The following is a 19,766-nucleotide window of genomic DNA, read 5'->3' as shown; positions in this document are numbered from 1 at the left end:
ACGAATTCAAGAACATTTAATTGGCATCTGTTGGACTTGGCCCTTCTGGCAGGTTCACCCCTAAACTTTTTGCTTTTTCTTGTGACTTGGTGTAGTGAATTTTGACTTCGGCGCACTTTTACCACTGTGTCCCAGGGTAAAGTGCATGCGTGTAGTGAGGTTGGCCTGCCCTCCCATAGGAATGCATGGGGGAATGTATGTGTCCCTGGTAGTTCCTGATGCGTGGGGAGTGCAGGTGCGAGTTTGGTATGTACGGACTCGTGTGATGAAATGCTGCGTGATGATGTGTGCGGCGTGCATGTACCTAGTGTGGAAGTGCCACTTCTAGAAGTGGGCACTTCTGTGTGCAGTTTGAAATGTGTGCCTTGTCTAGCGATTGGCTGGTTGAGGTCATGTGACGGGCTAGGGAATCCCCAGAGTCAGGATGAGTCACCCAGTGGTGAATGGGGAGATCAGCAGCTAGATGGGTGGGAGGAGTACACCTGGGTCCTGAATAGGGCTGGGTTTTCCCCACACAATGCTGGCTCCGCCCCCTGTGGTGCGACTGATGACCCTGGCCTGTTCTCTGAATAGGTAGAGGGGCTGAGCAAAACAAAGTGCTCAGGAACCAGTTGTAACTTGTTCGCCCCTTCCCTGCACCTTGAGAAAAAGGGTTTCACTGTATAAAAAGGGGCTGTGTCTCCTTACAATTTGTCTTTTGCTGATCCTACTTGAGGGGGGCCTGCTGCTGCTGGGCGCCAGGAGAGACCGCCACTGGGGACTGCCTCCCTGCTGGAGGGCCCAGTTTTGCCCCCCCCTGCTTTTTAGACTTTTTCCTGGACCTTGCCTGTAGCTGTGACTGTTACCCCTGGGAGCGCTGCTGCAACGAGGGCTGGTGACGGTGCCCTGTGTCGCCTCCGCAGCGCCGAACGGCTCTCCTAAACGAGGGAATCCCCAGCGTAGGGATTCCCCCTCTCGGGGCCGAGATTGGAAGCGGGTGCCCACCCCGCATTGCCGTGGTCGTTGGCGGGTGCCCATCCTGCTGATTTGTTTATTTCGTTGGCGGGTGCCCACCCCGCATTGCCGTGGTCGTTAGCGGGTGCCCACCCCGCTGATTTGTTTATTTCGTTGGCGGGTGCCCACCCCGCTTATTTACTTTGCTTACGAGGGAGCCTACCCCTCTTACGGCCGGAGAATCGCCGCCGCGGCTGGGGAAGCCCAGGAAGTCAGGCGGGCCGGGGCGGGCCTCCGGGACAACCGGAACTAGAAGCAGGAGGGCGGGAGCCTACCCCGCCTCCCACCAAAGACGCGCGGCTGGTGGAAGCCCCGGAGACTCCCCCGCACCGCCCGTCTCTCCGGAGGTTCCGAGGCCCGCCGCATACGAAGACCCGGGAGCAGCCAGGGCAGGAGACGACGCGGGAGTCCCCAGGTGAGTGGGGCCCCACGCGGTGGAGGATTTTGCCCGTCTGCCCCCCCCCCCTTCTTCACAGCAGTGCCGCAGTTGCGGGCTGCTGCACCGAGGGGGCAAGTTCTTCCCGGGGCCTTTTATTTTGCTGAGTCCACCGAGCGGGACTCCCACGCTTCTGGGGGCATATTTGTTTTAGAGCCCCAAAGGCCCCCACAAGGCACATTGTTCAAGAGTCCAGAGGGACTCCAGCAGACGGGGCCATAGTTGTTCTAGAGCGCAAGATCGCTCCAACGTGGGGACAAGTTCTTCCCTTGATCCTCCCCTCTCGTGGCCCATATTAGTTCGGGAGCCAGTGCGCTCCAGCGGGGGAAGATTTGTTTAGAGCCCCGAGGCTCCATCACCCGCCATATTTGCCCTAAAAAGGCACCATGGTGCCCACGCTCATTTCTCCAGCTGCCCAGCACTTCATGGGCAGCTGCAACGTTTAGGTGGTGCCCTTGTGCGCCTGGCTTGCGCAGCCTGCGCAGTCGCGCCCTGACATAACTGGATATTGGCCATTTCTGCACCCCTGAGAGGCCAGTTGGTCTGGGGACAGTTTCTGCTGTGTTGTGCCCTCCCCTAGGGTACCTGGTGATTTTTGTATCTATGTACTTTTGCGCCTGCGCAATGTCTTCATGATATTTTCCTTCCTAAACTGTGTTAATGCATTGGAGATTGTTTTACTAGTAGTAATTATGCTAGTGTGTTCATGTTTCCCTGCGTGATATTGTCCTAAGGTGGTTAGGGTTGCGTAGGTGGTACTTACCCGTTACCAGTGGTTACTGGTTGTGCGCTATATCTTCTAAATTGGTGCTACAGTGATTGTATGTGCTATGTATGTATTATTCCTACAAAGTGCTAATTCCTACAGAGTGCTAGTTCTACAAGTGCTTATTCCTGACAGTGGTCCGTGAGGCCCTGTCTCTTGTAAATAACTCCCTTGTAAATTCTGACCGTGCCTGTTGGCACATTGTAAAGTGTGTGTTTTTATCTAATGTGTTTTGGTAATACAAAGGCTATTTTTATATAATACCTTGTGTGGAGTTTCTTTTGTGGTGGGCCTTGGGTGTTGTTGCTGGGTGCGCGCGCAAACGCTTTACACATTGCCTCCGGGATAAGCCTGACTGCTCGTGCCAAGCTACCAAGGGGGTGAGCAGGGGTTATCTTTGGCGTGGAACTCCCCAGCCCTGACTAGAGTGGTGGTTTTTGCCTGGCTTTGGCGCAAGCCCTAGCCAACCAGAAATCCCATTTCTAACAGCATCCTTCCCCCTTAGTGGGTGGCAAACAAATAACCATAACTGGGAATCTGTGCCCCCTCATCCATTGGCAGCCATGCTAGTGCACCTGCTGCAATTTTCACAGCTGCACCCTTACATAAAGAAGACATGTAGTGCACTCATTCATCCGTCGCCCAATCAGGAGGCCAGCGTGAATGTCACTATGGCATGGTAGGTCTGTGAACAGCAGACTGCCAGGTCAGGCATTTCCAATAACTAAGCAAGCAGTGCTTCACCAGTGGAAACCCTGTCCTTCTACCACCTCTAAATGAGGTGACGGAACTGCAAGTTTGGCAGTGCAGGTAAACCGGCAATGTATAAGGGGTGACTTACCTGATCAAATCAAAATGGCCCCAATTCACGCTAGGGGCCAAATGTGCGACCATTCTGTTTTGTGACTCACAATTTGTGACTCGCAAAACGGAATGTACTAACGTGTCTCCCAATAGGGTTGGAAATGACGTGCCTCATCAATATTCATGAGGCAAGTCGCAATTTGCGACCCATGGGAATGGGCGACAACCACAGGGATGGTGGTGGTCTGCTGGGGATAGCAGACCACCTTTTCTGTGTTTGCTTTTTAAATACTTCTTTAAAGAAAAACGGGATCCGTTTAAAAGAAAAAAATGAAAAGCTTTCTTTTTATTTTTTACAGGCAGGCAGTAGTCTGTGAGTTCCCAGTTTACCACGACCATTCTCTTACATTGGGCCCTTTTTTCTTGTTCTTTTTCACTTCAATTATTTAAAATATGATATATCTGGTTCCATTTATAGGATTTTTGTTGTTCTGGTCTTATTGTACTCAGAACATCTTTCTATTTAAATTTAAATTGCTTGGGGAGTTTTATTGTGTTTTGTGTGACTTAAATAGTTTACATTATTGCTTTGCTGATTTGTGTCACATTACCGAGGATTGAGCACAATTTTTTAATTTGTGTGATATCTTGCAGGTGATCGCCTCATTCTTTTAGGGGGACACTTGTCCACCCAAAATAATAATCTACTTCACTGCATTTGTGCCATGTGTTTCTGGTTGTGGTATGGAAGTTTTTTCATTTATTTTACTACTTTTCAGGGAAGCTGTTGCCATTCATCCTTTTACTCTGGGGCATGTAGTGTATATTCTGATGTGTTCAATACAATGTTTAGGTGGACGTCCATTGGTATGTTTGGGGCTAACCCCACTTTATGATTTTGTGAATGCTCTGTTGTTTACTATTCTACTCTTTTGCCCTTTTGACTTGTTGTACTTGTTTCTTGGGAGCCTCCATTACATCTTTTGTTATTTGCTTCCCATCATTTAATATGTGTGTGAAGTTTAACTTGCACAAACCTATAGCCACACACAAAACAAAACAGCAGCAGGTGGGATGGTTTAAAGTTCGAATTCAGAGAAGTCGGGGAACTTCAAAAGAATCATTTTTAAGGCAAGAAATTTAGGGGCATATCATAAAACCCCGGAGATAAAAACCTCTGTTATCGCTACTTTCCTTACACCTGCTTCAAGACTGACTTAGCCATGATATCCTATGTAAGGTGGATATCATGGCTAAGTATACCGTACCCTATCAGCAAGCTTTCGCCAAACCTTGTGAGATTATCACTGTATTTCCAGCGATAATCGCACAATTGGCAGCTTGCGTTCTAAATTTTATCGCTTTGGACATAAGCGTTTCTGATAGCACGCTATCTCCGCAATAAAATTCAGAGTTGGCCGGCGATAATTATCCTCGCACTAAGAGTGCTGAGCGATAATTATCGCATGGCCTTGATGATATGCCCCTAAATTATTTTGCAGAGCTTTCAATCATGGGAATGCTACCAGATCATTTGGGTATGAAAATGTTTAAGATCTAATGCATTTCCATTTACATTTTAGAGTGCATTGTGAGCAGGTGTCACAGTGCTGGCACAGGGTTAAAATTTTACACAATGTAGGACAGTGTGACTGTCTAAGATGCTTTATTAGCAATGTGGGCGATTTTATTATTGCTGTCTTGTCACGAGTACATCAACCTCATAATTACATTGTCATGACCATTACAACATCACAACAATTTTGGCAAACTCATTGAATGTGCGATATCATATTTAATAATCTGATTACATTGGTCACAGTTTGGGCACTGGAGCCATCTTCTGGTCAAGGGAAGTCAAGGTAATGATAATGTCAATGTAATGCTTTTCTGGATTGATGGCAGTACACCATGTTGGCACTCGCCTAAAATGCCTTAGCAATTAGACATTGTTCAGCTCTGAAGCTCCTTGTGTTTCCGAGTGACAACTAGGAAGAAGGTCCGGGGTAACGTCGGACAGAGCGTTGCCTCACGCCCTGAGTTGTTACCAGGAGTGTAGGACGCATCCCGATTGATTACGGGTGATAAATGTACATCCCTACGGTGCCGCATATCACAAGATAAGCAGGTACCTGTGTAGGTTGTATCGTTCCTTTGTTGTTGTGTTTTTCACACTTTTAATTTTTGCAGTAGTGTCAGCACTTGGTCCTGACGAAAGCCACTGTCATATTGTTTAGACACAAGTTGGCTGAAACATGTAGACCACTGAGGACGTGTTCCTATAATGTTTGTGCACACGTTTTCCTCCAACTCCTGCGTTTTATTTTGATACCACTAGATATTGAATAAAAATATTTTTCTATTGGTAATCAATTGTAAATCACATTTCTTAGTTCACACACTGCACTTAGCTTCACCACACGATTGGCAGCCTTGTTCATTAGGAGATCGTTACCCTCCGTGTTACATCAAAAACATCCATGAGCTCCTCCTTTTTACAGTAAAGAAAGGAGTTGTAGCTCTTTAACTGCACCAGGTGTGGTTAAGGGAGGTCCCAGATGATGAAGCATGCCACTTCGGTGGGTGATGGGACTTGGTCCTCTATAGAAGGACTCTTTCATGTCTGAATATGCTGTTTTGTTGTCTTTGTGTTCTAGTTAGACCGTTGTAGACCCGCGGATCATTTTGTTGATAGAGTGTGAGTGATTTGGGGATTGATCCGCGCTGGTCTCTAAAGTTCCCTTAGACCCCCCAACTTCGTGTTTTTTTCACTACAGACTGATTAGCCCATACCTTTGTCATGGTCCGACCATTCAGCAGTCCCTTTTTCTCTATCAATTTACGCAGGTACTCAGATCAGAATGAATCAGACACTTTCTACCAGCAGCAGTTTGTCAAAATTTAAAGTCCCTGCTCTTGTCTCTCTGCTTGGATCTACATGCCTTGGGCTAGGTAATTCAGTAGACTCAGACGCTCCATCATTGGTGCATGGCTCAGATCCTCACTGGATCCTTAGCCCATACTACTGTCATGGTCCGACCATTCAGCAGTCCCTTTTTCTCTATCAATTTACGCAGGGACTCAGATCAGAATGAATCAGACACTTTCTACCAGCAGGAGTTTGTCAAAACTTAAAGTCCCTGCTCTTGTCTCTCTGCTTGAATCTATATGCCCTGGGCTAGGTAATTCAGTAGAATCAGACGCTCCATCATTGGTGCATGGCTCAGATCCTCACTGGATCCTTAGCCCATATATCAAGCAGGAACGACCCTAGAATTCTCCCCCTAATCAGAGGTATAATGGCACATTGCATGAACACTAAAACATATGTAAATCACTGGAAAGAGCATAGCATACAAGATATAACAATAAGGACAAATTAAGATATAAGAGGACTTTGAAGGACTATCAAAGAAACTGTTGTGCTGCCAGAGCTAAATTTAAGTCAGATAAAATAACTGCGGCCCACAATTTTCCCAAAGCCCTTTTCCGGGTAGTCAAAACATCAACAATGTCAACACCACCCCAGCTACCCCCTTTTCACAATTCTGATGTGAAGAGCTGGCTGATTTTTTCTTTAAAAAAGTAGCAGACATTCAGGATGCTTTCTCAGGTTCACCTGGCTCTAGCACACACTTAGTCTACCCTAGCACATCCAGTGTCCTGAGTGAGTTCTCTCTGATAGACTTACTGTCTTTTAACCCACTACTGGCAGCTACAAAATTAGTCTCTCTTCTTGATCCATGTACCCTCTGTGTAGGTACTTGGCGAGCTTTCTGTCCCACTTATGGAGGGACATATTCAACCTTTGAATGATTATTTGGTGGACTGCTTTGTTCCTTCCTCCTGAAAGATTGCCTTTGTAACTCCTTTGCTAAAAAACCCAAATCTAGGTTATTTGATATGGTTGAGCTACAGACCTATAAGTCTCCTGCCTACTCTAGCCAAAGTATACGTCATTTATTGAACAAAATGGTCTCTGCACTCCTCACAATGGAGCTTTAGAGCTGGCCATAGCACAGAACTGGCCCTCTTTGGGGGTCACTGAATACCAGAGACACCAATTCAATGCTGAATGAATGGCAGTATTGATTCTCCTAGTTATCAGTACCACTTTCGACACTGTAAACCATACTGCTCTGCTTTTAAGACTGGGAAAAAGAAGCTCCGGCACTGACCTGACTTGGCTGAGATCCTTTCTACATAAACGTAATTTTCAGGTCCATATGCACCAGCATAGGTCTAAACCCTACCATTTAGCTAGTGGGGGTGCCTCAAGGCTCTACCCTCAGACCACCTTTGTTTAACCTTTGTGTTAGACCTTTTGCTGAAATAGTAGAATCTCATGGACTTAGACTTTTTTCATTTGCAGACGATAACCAACCAGCAAAGGACAGCTGCAATACAGAAGCTTTAAAAACCTGTCTTATCCAAGTTGCATAGTGGATGACTGCTAATTCACTACAACTAAAATGGAGACAAGATGGAGGTTCTGCTGGTGGGCAACCTCCCTGACCTATGGGGTCCCCATTTATGGCCCATGTGCATGGGTAATGCTCACTCTCCAGTACCGGTTGTAAAAAACCCATTGGTCTGACTTGAAGACAAGCTTTCCATGAGCCATCAGATTAAAAAAGTTGCTGTCACCTGCTTTGGGCATTTTTAAATGGCTCAGGAAAATTCTTGACTGTCTTCCGGTTTCAACACAGAGGACTGTGGTACAGGCTCTGGTCATTTCCTGACTGGACTATCGCAATGTCATCTATTTGGGTGTCTCGAAAGGTCTACTCAATGGCTTCAGACAATACAAATTGCTGCTGTGTGCCTTCTACTCTACCCTCCACAATTCACCTATTCAGCCAGTTTGGTCCATAAATTACATTGCCTACCAGTAGAACGTCAGATCCAATTCAAAGCTTAATGTTGTATAAATAAAAACCTTTTCAACACTGGGCCTTTGTACCTGAGATCTTTAGAGGCTGGGTATGTGCCCAATTGTTTGCTCACTCAATTAATTGTGAGCTGGCAGTGGTTCTCAGAGTTAGGAAATCCCACCAAGGAGGTCAGGAATTTGCCTATATGGGCCCTAAACTCTGGAATACCATACCTCAAAAGTTGAGAGCCTGTAGCTCACTTACAGTTTTCTGTAAACATCTAAAAACCTGGTTGTTTCCATCACCCTAACGTTCAACAATTGTGTGTGATTTTTGGGATTACCTGGATTAGACCTATGATTCCATAAATAGATTAGCTCTGGGAAACCTTTTTTAGGCAGCCAGGGTATTTATAAATCACGCATAATAACAATAATAATACTATATAGAAGAAGAGTATTTTCATTGTCCTTCAGAATCCACTGGAGTGCCAGATCATAGGGCTTTTTCTATGTCTCTGGCCGTCCTGGTTTATTGGTTTGAAAATCTGGTCACCCTAAGCTTTGAGCTGCTGGGAATATGTTTTCCCTCAGGTAGGAAGAGCTCAGATTTAAAGTCTTTCTAATTTTTTTCATTTTTTAAAACTTTATGAGCTTCACTCAAAGCCGACTAAGGTTACTAGCCCTTGTCAACGACATCATTGACGATGACACAAGACCTCATATCGCAGCTTAGAAGCCCAATAGAAGCAACGCATTCCCTTGGCTGTGCAACGCATCCCCAATGTAAGACCTCATAAGGCTCCACAACCAGGATTTAAGGTATTCTTGTTCAGCAGGCCTAACCAGGGCGCTGTAGCCTGTCGGCCTGAACTTTTTGACTTTGTCCCTGTCTGGCCCAATCAGATATCCACAGTTGGCACTTTATGCTATTTGGCACTATGTTTACTGAAATATTTAAAATTTCATATCGCAGGTTGTACTGATTAGATTTTTGTGATGTTGGTCTTGTGTTATTTATTGAAATGTATTCTATTTTTCTAAATTGGTGTGGGCATTTTCTTGTGTTGTGTTTTCACTTTATTACTCTTTGAAGTGATGCAAAAATACTTTACATATTTCTCTAAATTAAGCCTGACTGCTCTGCGACAATCTACCAAAGTGTTTAGGTTAATGTGGGGCTTGATTGCGCCTCACCCTGTCAAGGATTGTGGTTCCTGCTTGAGTAGGATTTCACCCTCACGAATCAGTATCCCAATTTCTCACAGAGATAATCTGGCGAACAAGAGAATACTACTTCCACACTCGTTAACTAAACCAGGCAGGGGCTGTCACTCGAGAAAGGGATTAAAAGGAGGCTGAGCTCACCCAGTCAAAAAGTCAATTACATAATCAAGAATGCGGATTTGCCAAATGATATTCAGAACATGTATATCTGCATTAAAAGAAGATATATTGCATTAAAATAATGTACATGAACCCAGGACCTCGTCAATGAGTGGAATTTTAACAAGAGCTGGTAGAATCAAAAAAATCACAGTGAAAGTTCCCACAAGTATTGGTGATCCGTATTAATACAACTTTCACATTTTCTAAAACAAAGTATGTTATTTAAGGGCACAATGTATAGATTTATTATCATTTAAATCACCATATACTGCAGACATTTCATGTATATCTATAATAGTAATGCATTTTTATAAGAGAGAACCATTGCAATACATGTTAAATTTAAAACAACATGAAACACTGATACACAAACTAAGGCCATAGAACAGTTTTGTAATACAGCAAATCAGCAACTCAAATGTGTAATTTTAATTGAAAATGTGAAGAGATGAGATAGGACATCTTCAGTTGATAATACTACCTCCCCTGGATGTTAACAGTTACACAATCGTCTGGTTAACAATTGTTAACAACGAACAGCACGTGGGAAATAAGGCTGTTATCTCCCATCAGTACAGGCAGATAAACAGGTCAACAGTCCCTGTCTGGATACATTCCTGCTTTACAATCTTGCTAAACATAGAAAGCAGGGAAACTAGAGACTTGGATCTAGCTTTGTAAATATTCTGGTATGCGGAGAAACTCCTAGCATTCCGAACAGGGTACGAACATAGTACTACAGCTCCAGTGGCATAACGCAAAATTATGTCCCTCCTGCTGAATGTGATGAGGGGGGGCCTGAGTCACCCACATCTCAAAGATATACATTGGCCTAGGGCTGAACAGAGCCCCCCTGAATGTTTGAGTACCACCAAAGTATTGGATGCCCCCTTACACCTAAGGGCCTACAGGGCGTGTATTACACCCCTGTATAGACCACTGCTGAGGAGGTGCCTTCAAGGCCCCTTCTTGGAGTCACTGCCCTTAGCCGCAGGCAAGCCTGGTCAAAATGTTCTAAACTAAAATGGAAAAATGGAAGCATTTGCATGTTGAAACAAAAGCAATTGTTCAACCTTTATAAACGGCCAACTATACAATAGAAGAATGGCTAGTACAGCTGAGGGCCATTGCATTGGTTAAAAGCCTCCTTTATGAGCTCTACGACTGAGCTGCAGGCAACAATTTACAACAAGGCAGAGGGCCTTAGAGACCGGTATGCCTGAGGTAGAAGGGCTATAGAAAATTCAACCCATTCAGGGTAGCATGTGCTAATTAATCATGAAGAAAGAGATAAAACATTGGAATGTTGTAGAAAAAGGACTACACCAAACATTGCTGGCTTTTTGTCAATCCATTTTTTACAATGGAGCGCCCAATATTCTAACGTTCTAATACAGCATTATAGTGTGCCCAAGAGCTATACCAGTTATTAAAAGCCCTCTCTCATAGTTATGGTATGATCATGGTACGGAACTGCAGGCAAGTGCCTATAACAATACAAAACATCTTCGCTATGGGGCGCAATTCCCACCTCAGCTCTTCTGTATCCAAGGATAAATGATATGTCATTAGAAAACTAAGTTGTATATATGTATAACCGAATGGGAAATGATGGTGACAGGTCTAGTGACCCCCACACTCATTACTTATCATTACATTACATTTAAATATGACAGAAAAAAACTACAAGATGAAAAATTCTTAATGTAAAATGTTTCATAATCTTTGCTGACATATATGGGAAAGATCAAAGCTCAAAGCTCCATCCAGTAGCAACAATTAACACTGAGGGCCTCATGTAGGTAGCTAAATACCGGTCGGTAACGGCCGAAATTCGGTAAATATCCTGTTACCGACTGGTATTTAGCTATTTGGGATGTAGGAGGCATAATTCAGGATTCGGTAAATTACCGAATCGGTAAAATACCGAATCAGTAAATACCGAATTCTGAATGTAGGGAGCACTCTAAAGAGTGCAAATTAGAATTAAGAATTTGTTATTTACCACCAAATACAGGTTGGTGATAAATAACGAATACCTTGCAAAACGCAATATTTTGCAGATGTAAGAGTGCCATGTGGCAGACATACATGCCCTTAGGGCATGTATGTGCGCCACATGTGCACACATACAAGAATCAGGGGTGCAACAGGGTGTCAATGTGACACTCTGCCACCCTTGTATATGCTCCCCCCATTACCGAATCGGTATTTACCGAATCGGTAATGGTGACTGGCTTCCCATTGATTCCTATGGGCCTCCAGGCCCATAGGAATCAATGGGAAGGTATGCCCCATTACCGAATCGGTAAATACCGATTCATATTTACCGAATTTTTCCGATTCGGTAAACTTTACCGAATCATTACCTACATCACATTTACCGATTCATAAATACCGAATCGGTAAAATTCGGTATTTATGAATCGGTAAATGTGAGGCTACCTACATATGGCCCTGAGTGTGTCAACATTAAAATTCTAGCAGAATTATTTTAGCTATGCAATGTAGGTTAATTTCCAAAAAGCTCTTACATTGCCAATAGGTCTGAATTTATGTACCGCACCATGTGCTCACACAGGCACAACTTTCTACATTCATACTGACACTCCTATTACCTGCGACTCAGACAAATCACCCACTCTCCATCAGAATTCACACCACTCACATTGCTCACATGAAGACACACCACTCTTCCTTAGATATACAGAGACTCTGCTCATCCTACACTCACCCAGTCACATTGTTCAGCCTACACTCACTCATTCACATTGCTGAGGCTACAGTCACACAGGCACACAGCTCACCCCGCAAGTACCCAAACATTCCACTCACAAAAAATTCTGAGTTGATGACTTGAAGTTGAAATGTTTATTACAAACTCAAAGCTAGATTGATATATATCAATCTCAAGAACGCATCGTACAATATTGGTTCTCAACAGCAAAGAGCATATAAGAATTTCTGTGGCCACAATGCAGAAAATAAGGAAAAGGATTTGATTACTAGACAAGTGGTTTCGGTACTTCTCCCTATACCTGGAAAAGATTTGCAACATCTATTATGCCCTACACTAAACTAAGGATAGGGAAAACCCTATTGAATCACGTAGGCAAGAAAGGTGTCAGAATCAGAACCTCTGTAGATGTTCTATAGGTAAGGAATCATTTAAAGCATAACACCACGCAATCAGAGATGTCAAAAGATGTCTGTACCTCTACAAGCCTAAAGGGAATCTGATTTACCTCAAGGTGGGGTCAGTAATTAAAATGCACAAAGAACATTCAAGAAATTTGACCTCATACACATCACAGTACTTTTTCAGTTCCCAGAAACAAACTTGGCACCTTGATCACTACTCCCATATTCCAGTCTCTGCTTCCAAAGCATCCTAAGTCATGAAAAATAAAACATCATAATTTTGGTTTGTGTGTTGTGATTAAAGAAGCTGGCAGCATATCATAAACACTCGGGCCAACAGCCTACATACAGTACTCTCTCACATTTTAGAGCTGTCACATGCATAATGTATTTTTCCTTTACTGGAGTAACAATGTGCACCAGCACTGTACGTAGCCTGTCACCGGCCGTCATAGCTCTGGGACCACTGGCATTATATGGGTATCTGCAGTAACCCTTCATTTGTTTCTGAAGCTAACAAATGGCTGGGCAAACCTCCAAGTAGAGATAGGGATTCCTCTATATCCATTCCTGGAAATATTTCTTAAAAGCATGGAGCAGCAGGTGTATATGGAATAGGTCTTAGTTCTCAATTAGAATAGGATAGATTGTATAAGACATATGTTACCTCTGATATCAGGATCACATCAGGCAGGTGTTCCCTCCTCCAGAAGACACAATAGCTCCCTAATCTGTAGGAATTTCCTCTCACTTAGCAGTATAATATAGATTCCTGTAGTGCAGGTGTTCACCTTCACTGCCCCCATAATGGTGGTTCAACTTCACACTGAACACAATAAGTATCCCCCTTTAAAGGCCAGCACCCCTTCTCATTAACCACTGTATATTCCGGAAGATACCCAAGGAGTTGAGTAACCAAAAAACCACACTTTCCTAATGTTGTCTGCCCAACTAAGGTGTTGGGCTCATGCCTCACTAAGTGCAGGTAGAAATGAGCACTTAAGGTAGTTTCACCCTAGCAGCAGAAAAAAGCCCTATGCAGTCACCCATAGCCTCATTGAACAGAAAGTTTGCCTGCTGGCCAGGCCTGGCTATTCACCTTCAGGCAGTATATAAAGGCAGGGCAGGCACAAGGTGGTCAGACAAAGAATACAAGAGAGGTGACCTGCACCTGTGACAAATGCTTTCATGCTATGGGCCCATCACACTAGCAAACCACGATGGGTTGGAGATGTTTAAACTTTATTTATTAGTGATTGCATGCTATACATTACAACAGCTTCATATGTTCGCAAACAGAGCAATGTAGAATGCTTTAGTCAGTATAAGAGCTAACACGTAAATTGTTGGACCAAAAGTCTGAAAGTCATAAGATCATGCTGTGATTGCTCCAAGCAACTGGCCCAGATACACAACTCTAAATCATCTACAACCAAGCCTGTCTACAACCGTTTTCATAAACTCCACCTACTCCCTGTAACATAACCATAGGCAATATTTCCAGGTCACTGTTGCTCAAAGTTATGCCTATTGCTTCTCTCCCAACATATATATCTACTAAGGAAGGAATTCAAAGGGAACAGGAGAGAATAAAACATCTTTTCAGTTACAGTCTCAGTTACAGTCGTAACCAACTTTAGAAAGTTCAAACGCAAAATTGGAATTTCAGTGGTGGCGTCCGAGAAGCGAGTCGTGCGGGATCGTACTAATTAGAAAGGTAGCGTGGCCTTGATACAACACATGCGGCCTGCATTCCTAATTCTGAAAGAACGTGACTCGAAAGATTTTCACGGAGATAATCCAGGCCAGGATTATCAGCATCCATTTTAGTAAATAGATAACAATTGTAAATTAACCAACTTTATTGACAATTATAGAAGTGCTACATTCACGGTTATATCTGCCACCCAGCTACTCAACGAGTAAAGACAAGGGCATTATTAGAGAAGTAATTCACAGGGAACTGGAGAAAATAAAATATGTTTGAAATTCGTTTGAATCGTTGCAAAAGCATTCAAAAGTTTGAAAATTAACTTCAAGAAGTGCATGAAGAATTTTTTTCTGAACTGATTGACTGACTCTATATCAAGTCATATGAAGGACGACTCTAAGTAAACTAATAATACTGTGACTGACAGACGTGCTAAAAAAAAATTAAAGGCAAAGGAACTAGTTGGGAAAGACCAAGTATTTAAAAGAGGAGATTCAAGAACCATAGATACATCACTACTACAATCAGTAAAAGAACTGGAGCAAATAAGAATAACAGAAATAAACAAATGGTGGGAAATGATGACTTAAAAAAATTACTTTAAATGTGGAAGAATTCTGAGAAGATTACGTTTCTTTATGCTCCCAACCCTAAGTGACTTAGACCCTGATCTGTCTAAACAATGGCAGGATGATACAACAGAGTGTTCCCAAAAACGTATGCGTACACTAATCATACATGCTGATGGGAAACTGACAAAAGCTGTTTAGAGGATTAAACAATTAGAGCAAGTCATAGAAACCATGCGGGAGAGGGAAGATGTTAAAAATGCACTGTTGACAATGGAAAAGAAACTAAAGCAACATGAGGAGGAAGTTGAGCAGAACAAAGCCAAAAAATTCAACAGAGATAAAAGAGATTATGCTGCAGGTCGAATATATATATTCCATAGAAGATTTGACTATCTGTATGCAAAACAAATGGCAACCATCAATGCAACCAGCTCAACACCAGTTGCCTTCAGCGTTGAAAGCTCAGAAGCTAGTTCGGGGGACGAGGAACCTACAACATCACTCCCCGTCAGGATTTCTCAGGCAAAATGTGACTCTACCAAATGACGACCAGTCAAAAGGAAAGGGGTAAAATGAACCAACCCCAAGAAAATTCTGCAAAACAAGAAGATCAAAGGAGATGAGCCAAAAGAGGAATGCTAAACAAAAATCATTAATCAAGGTAAAAACACAAGACAACAATTTAATTATTAACCTCTGACAGAAAATCATCACTGAAAATCATAGGATTCTTCTAAGCAAAGGGCTGAGCTTTTGTCCTAACACTAGGTTTGATTTTATCTGGACAAGAATAAACTTCTACAAATTCACAAGAAAAGTGAAGTTAAAAAAATATTACACACAAAGGAGAAAGGAGCAGGATAAACAAGTCAAGTCGAATAAATAACCATCTATTATTGCGACAAATGAATTAACCTCATTAAGATCTCTAACAAGTCTTGAAATGGAAGCATCTGGAATGGAAGCTCAACCGATTGAACTGCTGACAGAAAAGGATCTTTGTGAATATTTAGAAATTCCCACAGACATGGCTTCAAGTACTGGATGTAAACCAAAATCAAAATCCTGTCCACAATTACCAGTTGGGAATAAAGTTGCTCTATTCTATGAAATTGTAACAGATGAGCTGAAGAAAATGATACCCATGGAGACTGGTAAACAAACTAGAGCTAACAGAAGTACAACATCAAATTTAACCAGGGGGAGAGGATGTGGTCTCATGGCTAGACTGCTGACTTTGGTGCTAGGAAACCATGGTTCGAGTCTCAGGGACGACTCCAGATCCTATGATTTTGGGTGAATCACTTAATCTCCCCGTGCTACCCAAAAAAAAAAAAATTGTCCTTGTGTAACGTAACTGGTGCTCAAGTAAGGTGTTCCAATACCTTCCAGTCGAGTGTGCGCAATATAAATCTGCAACAAAATAAAACAGCAAAGAATGGGAAGCTCTTAGAGATCTACAAAATTATAGGAGTCTCATTATCAGACCTAGTGATAAGGGAGGAAACATCGTTATCACGAGTGTGCAAAAATATCTAATAGAAGCCAATAGACAGTTAAGTAATAAAAGCCACTATGTGAAACTCCAGGAGAACCTTATCAAAGAACATATGGGTCAAGTATTTAAAAAACTCACAGTGTGGCAGGAGAGGGATCTTTTGGACAAAGAAGAGTACAGATATTTGAAAACAACACACCCTATTACACCAACTATCTACTTTCTGCCAAAAGTGCACAAAGATCTGTATAACCCACCGGGCAGACCAGTTGTGAGCTCCATTGTTGCCTTGTTAGAGAACACCTCCAGATTCATTGATATATTTCTCTTTCATTATGTTGTGGGCCTTCCGTCGTATCTAAGAGACTCTCAAGATTTCTTGAATAGAATAAATGAACTCCCATGAAAATCGAACTACTATATGGCAACTGTAGATTTGGTTTCACTGTATGTTAGACCTGTCAGCCCTAGGGTGGTCTTTCCCTGTATTTTTGCCCTTGCCTCATTTTTTCCACCCCCTTTTTCTTTGGCCTTAGGTCTCCGAGCGCCCTTTCACTGCTAATCAGTGTTAAGGTGCAGGTGCTCTCTTCCCCCAAGATGGCTGCCACAGGCCCCTGCTACTGCGGAGTGGCCTTTTTAGTAGCACCCTAGTTGCCAGGAGCTGGCTGGGACCCTACAACAATGTTGCGACACCAGCCCGCCTTTTTGTCCTATAGCTAGAGTGGGGAAGCTCCTGGAACTTGCTGGAACCTTCTAGAAGAAGGGTGGGGTTTACTTTTGCCACCTTAGAGAGTGGTCACCTGACCTAGGGCTACTTAAGGAAAGGAGGGAACATTTTTTAGTCAGTTGGGGCGATGATGACCTGGGGGAACCTACGCAGGAGTTTTAGGCGGTAGGGCCTAGTCAGGGACTTATGCCACTGAAAGTGACAGGGCTTAGGTGCTGCCTTTCAAGTTGAGTGAGGGATCCTGAGCTAGCCCACTGATCTGGCCCAGCGGGAGGGGAACCCAGGGACAACCTATCCAGCCTGACTGAGAGATCCCTTCAGTCACCAACTCATCTACCCCCCCCCAAGGAACAAAACTGTGAAGGGTACCAGATCCATCAAGCGGCAGAAGGACGACAGAACCTTACCAAAGAAACTTACAACTGAACCTTACTACAGAAACTTACTACTGAACTGCTGGGGGATTGACCAGGTACCAGCGCTGTGTTACCCCTGCGCTCCCTGACGTCCCCCCGATATTGCCCTGCCACTGGCGGGTGGCCTGCCACCTCCCAGCCTACCTGTCCCGAGCTGGGGTGTCACTGTGAGGAAAAGGGGGCGCTGGGCGCCAAAGCAATCACCACCCCCTACACGGCAGGCCAACTCTTAATTTCTCCTACCCGTCGGGGTTACCAAAAAGAATTGCTCACCGCCGTGGCCCTGGGACGTGTCGCCTGATCCCCTGCCATCCTCGGGGCCCGCGGGGAAGACCGGGGCCCCGCCGCTGCCGTCGCAGCCTCAGCAACGCGGCCCTCCATGAGGAGAGGGCCGCCGGAATTCAAAGAAGGCCGCGCTAGGCCTGGAAGCCAGCCTCCAGCATCACGTGACGGGGTGGGCTGCCTGACGCCACCCCCGCCGACTCCTGAGGCAGCAGAGGCCGCGCCCCCGCAGGCCACGCTGCCAATGGCGGCCGCGCCTCAACGTCCACCCACCTCGCTGGTCCATTACTGCTGGGGAGGCCCTCGACCCGGACATCGCCGGGAGGCCGGAGATCCCGCCGAGAGGTCCCCGCCGACCCCGGACCGTGCCGAGTAGAGGGCAGACTGGCGGGGGGCTCGTGAGGAGGAGGGAGCCCCTCCCGACGGCGAATCCGGCGCAAGGGCCTAGAGTCGGCCGAAGAGTCAGGTAAATTCCCGGGGAGGAGGGTGGGAGGCCCACGAGGCCCGGAGCACGCCCCTCCCCCGGGGAGATCCTTCATGGAGCCGCTAGACCCCCACTACCACAGAACTTGAATGAACTGGGCCACGGCCCCTTCACTAGGCGCCTGACTGGAAGGACAAGGGGGAGAACCAAGGGGACCACGAAGCGCGTCTTCACCCCTACCGGGCGAGAAGGCATATTCTGGCTTGACGGTGGAAGAGTGGTCCCAAAGACCCCGCCTAATGCCAGAGGCATTCACCATTGCACATGCAGTGCTTACTTCGTTGAAAGAAAAGAAGCGCATGGGCCCAAGGTTTTTCTCAGCAGCCTATCGCGAGTGCTGCTGAATGCTGGAGTACCGAATTTCAAGAATGCGGGGTCTCGATTACACCTCATGCCTCTTGCTTCCAGCACCCTACACTTCCTTTGTCTATCCCACTCTTGAACGTTCTCTTTCATCCCTGCTTTCTTCCTTTGCCACTGTTTTCCTATATTTCTCTTCGGTCACAGGGGCAAATTAACCCTTGATGAGTGTATGCAAAGTTATTTTACGAGCTTACAAAATGGTCAGCTGCTGGCATCAAAGACCTTCCTATCTGTATTTCAGGCTAGGATGAGAAGGAAGATGAATAAAGGGGAAAAAGGACACAAAAAATAAGAGTGCCAAAGTGTAGGGGATGACTGGGACCAAGAATGTGAGACCAAAAATAAATGTTAGAGAGGCAGACGTAAATTGAAGAGGAGCAAGAAAAGGCATAGGGGGAAAATGTCAAGATTGTTACTATACAACATTGTGTTTATACCAATCGGGAAGACATCGCAAAGATAGCAAGATTAAAAAACACTTACCTGTTCCAATAATCCGTTCAATTTTTAAGCAGGAATTATCAAGTTCTTTGGCAAACAGATGGACAGCCTGCATCGGATCCTCACATGTGTCTGGATCAATATACGTTCTTCTCGTTGGTATCTTAACTAGATCAAACAGAGGGAAAAATACTGTGGTGAACAGACGTATCATCACTCACTTATTTATTTTTGTTAAAGAAGTGATATAGTCATGTGCAACTGACATTAGCGTGTGTAGAAATGATTTTTAAGGGAGGGCACAGATAAAATGGAAGGGCCATCTACCAATGGCAATCCTAAAGAGAAACTGTGTGTGTGTGTATATGTGTGTGCGTGTGTGTGTGTGTGTGTGTGTGTGTGTGTGTGTGTGTGTGTGTGTGTGTATAGATATAGGGGCATATGTATGAAAAATCCTTTTTGCGAGTTCTTAATAGCGATTTTTTGCGAATCGCTATTCAGGACTCGCAAAATGCAATGTAGGTAGGAATCGCAATATTAATTGCAATTCCTACATATCCCTTAATTGCGACTCGCAAATTGCGAATCGCAATTAAGGAATACCTTCCAATTCAGTCCTATTTGCCTAGAGGCCCATTGGAATGAATGGGAAGACATTCGCAATTTGCGAGTACCCATTAGGTACTCGCAAATTGCAAATACAATTTCAAGAGTGCAAGGGTGTCAAAAGGACACCCTGCTGCACCCCTGAAATATGTATGTGTGCACATGTGGCGCACATGCCCTAAGGGCATGTATGTACACCACATGGCACTTTGAAAAATGCAATAAAGTGCATTTTTCAAAGAGATCGCAAAATACCACCAACTT

The 19,766-nt window shown here is 44.4% G+C and overlaps 1 protein-coding gene across 1 annotated transcript in view; it reads right to left on the bottom strand.

Annotated features, from left to right (window-relative positions):
- EPHA10 (EPH receptor A10) overlaps window positions 1-19,766 on the bottom strand; it is a 1,455,844-nt gene that overhangs the window by 377,786 nt on the left and 1,058,292 nt on the right. Inside the window, exon 10 of the mRNA XM_085647895.1 lies at window positions 18,939-19,064. Coding sequence (XP_085504021.1) covers window positions 18,939-19,064 — 126 coding nt within the window. The remainder of the gene's footprint in view (window positions 1-18,938; window positions 19,065-19,766) is intronic.

The sequence above is a fragment of the Triturus cristatus genome, chromosome 3_2 (assembly GCF_964204655.1).
Source record: "Triturus cristatus chromosome 3_2, aTriCri1.1, whole genome shotgun sequence".
NCBI lineage: Eukaryota > Metazoa > Chordata > Amphibia > Caudata > Salamandridae > Triturus > Triturus cristatus.
The sequence above is the reverse complement of the archived record's forward strand: the minus strand, read 5'-3'. Positions and strand labels throughout refer to the sequence as shown.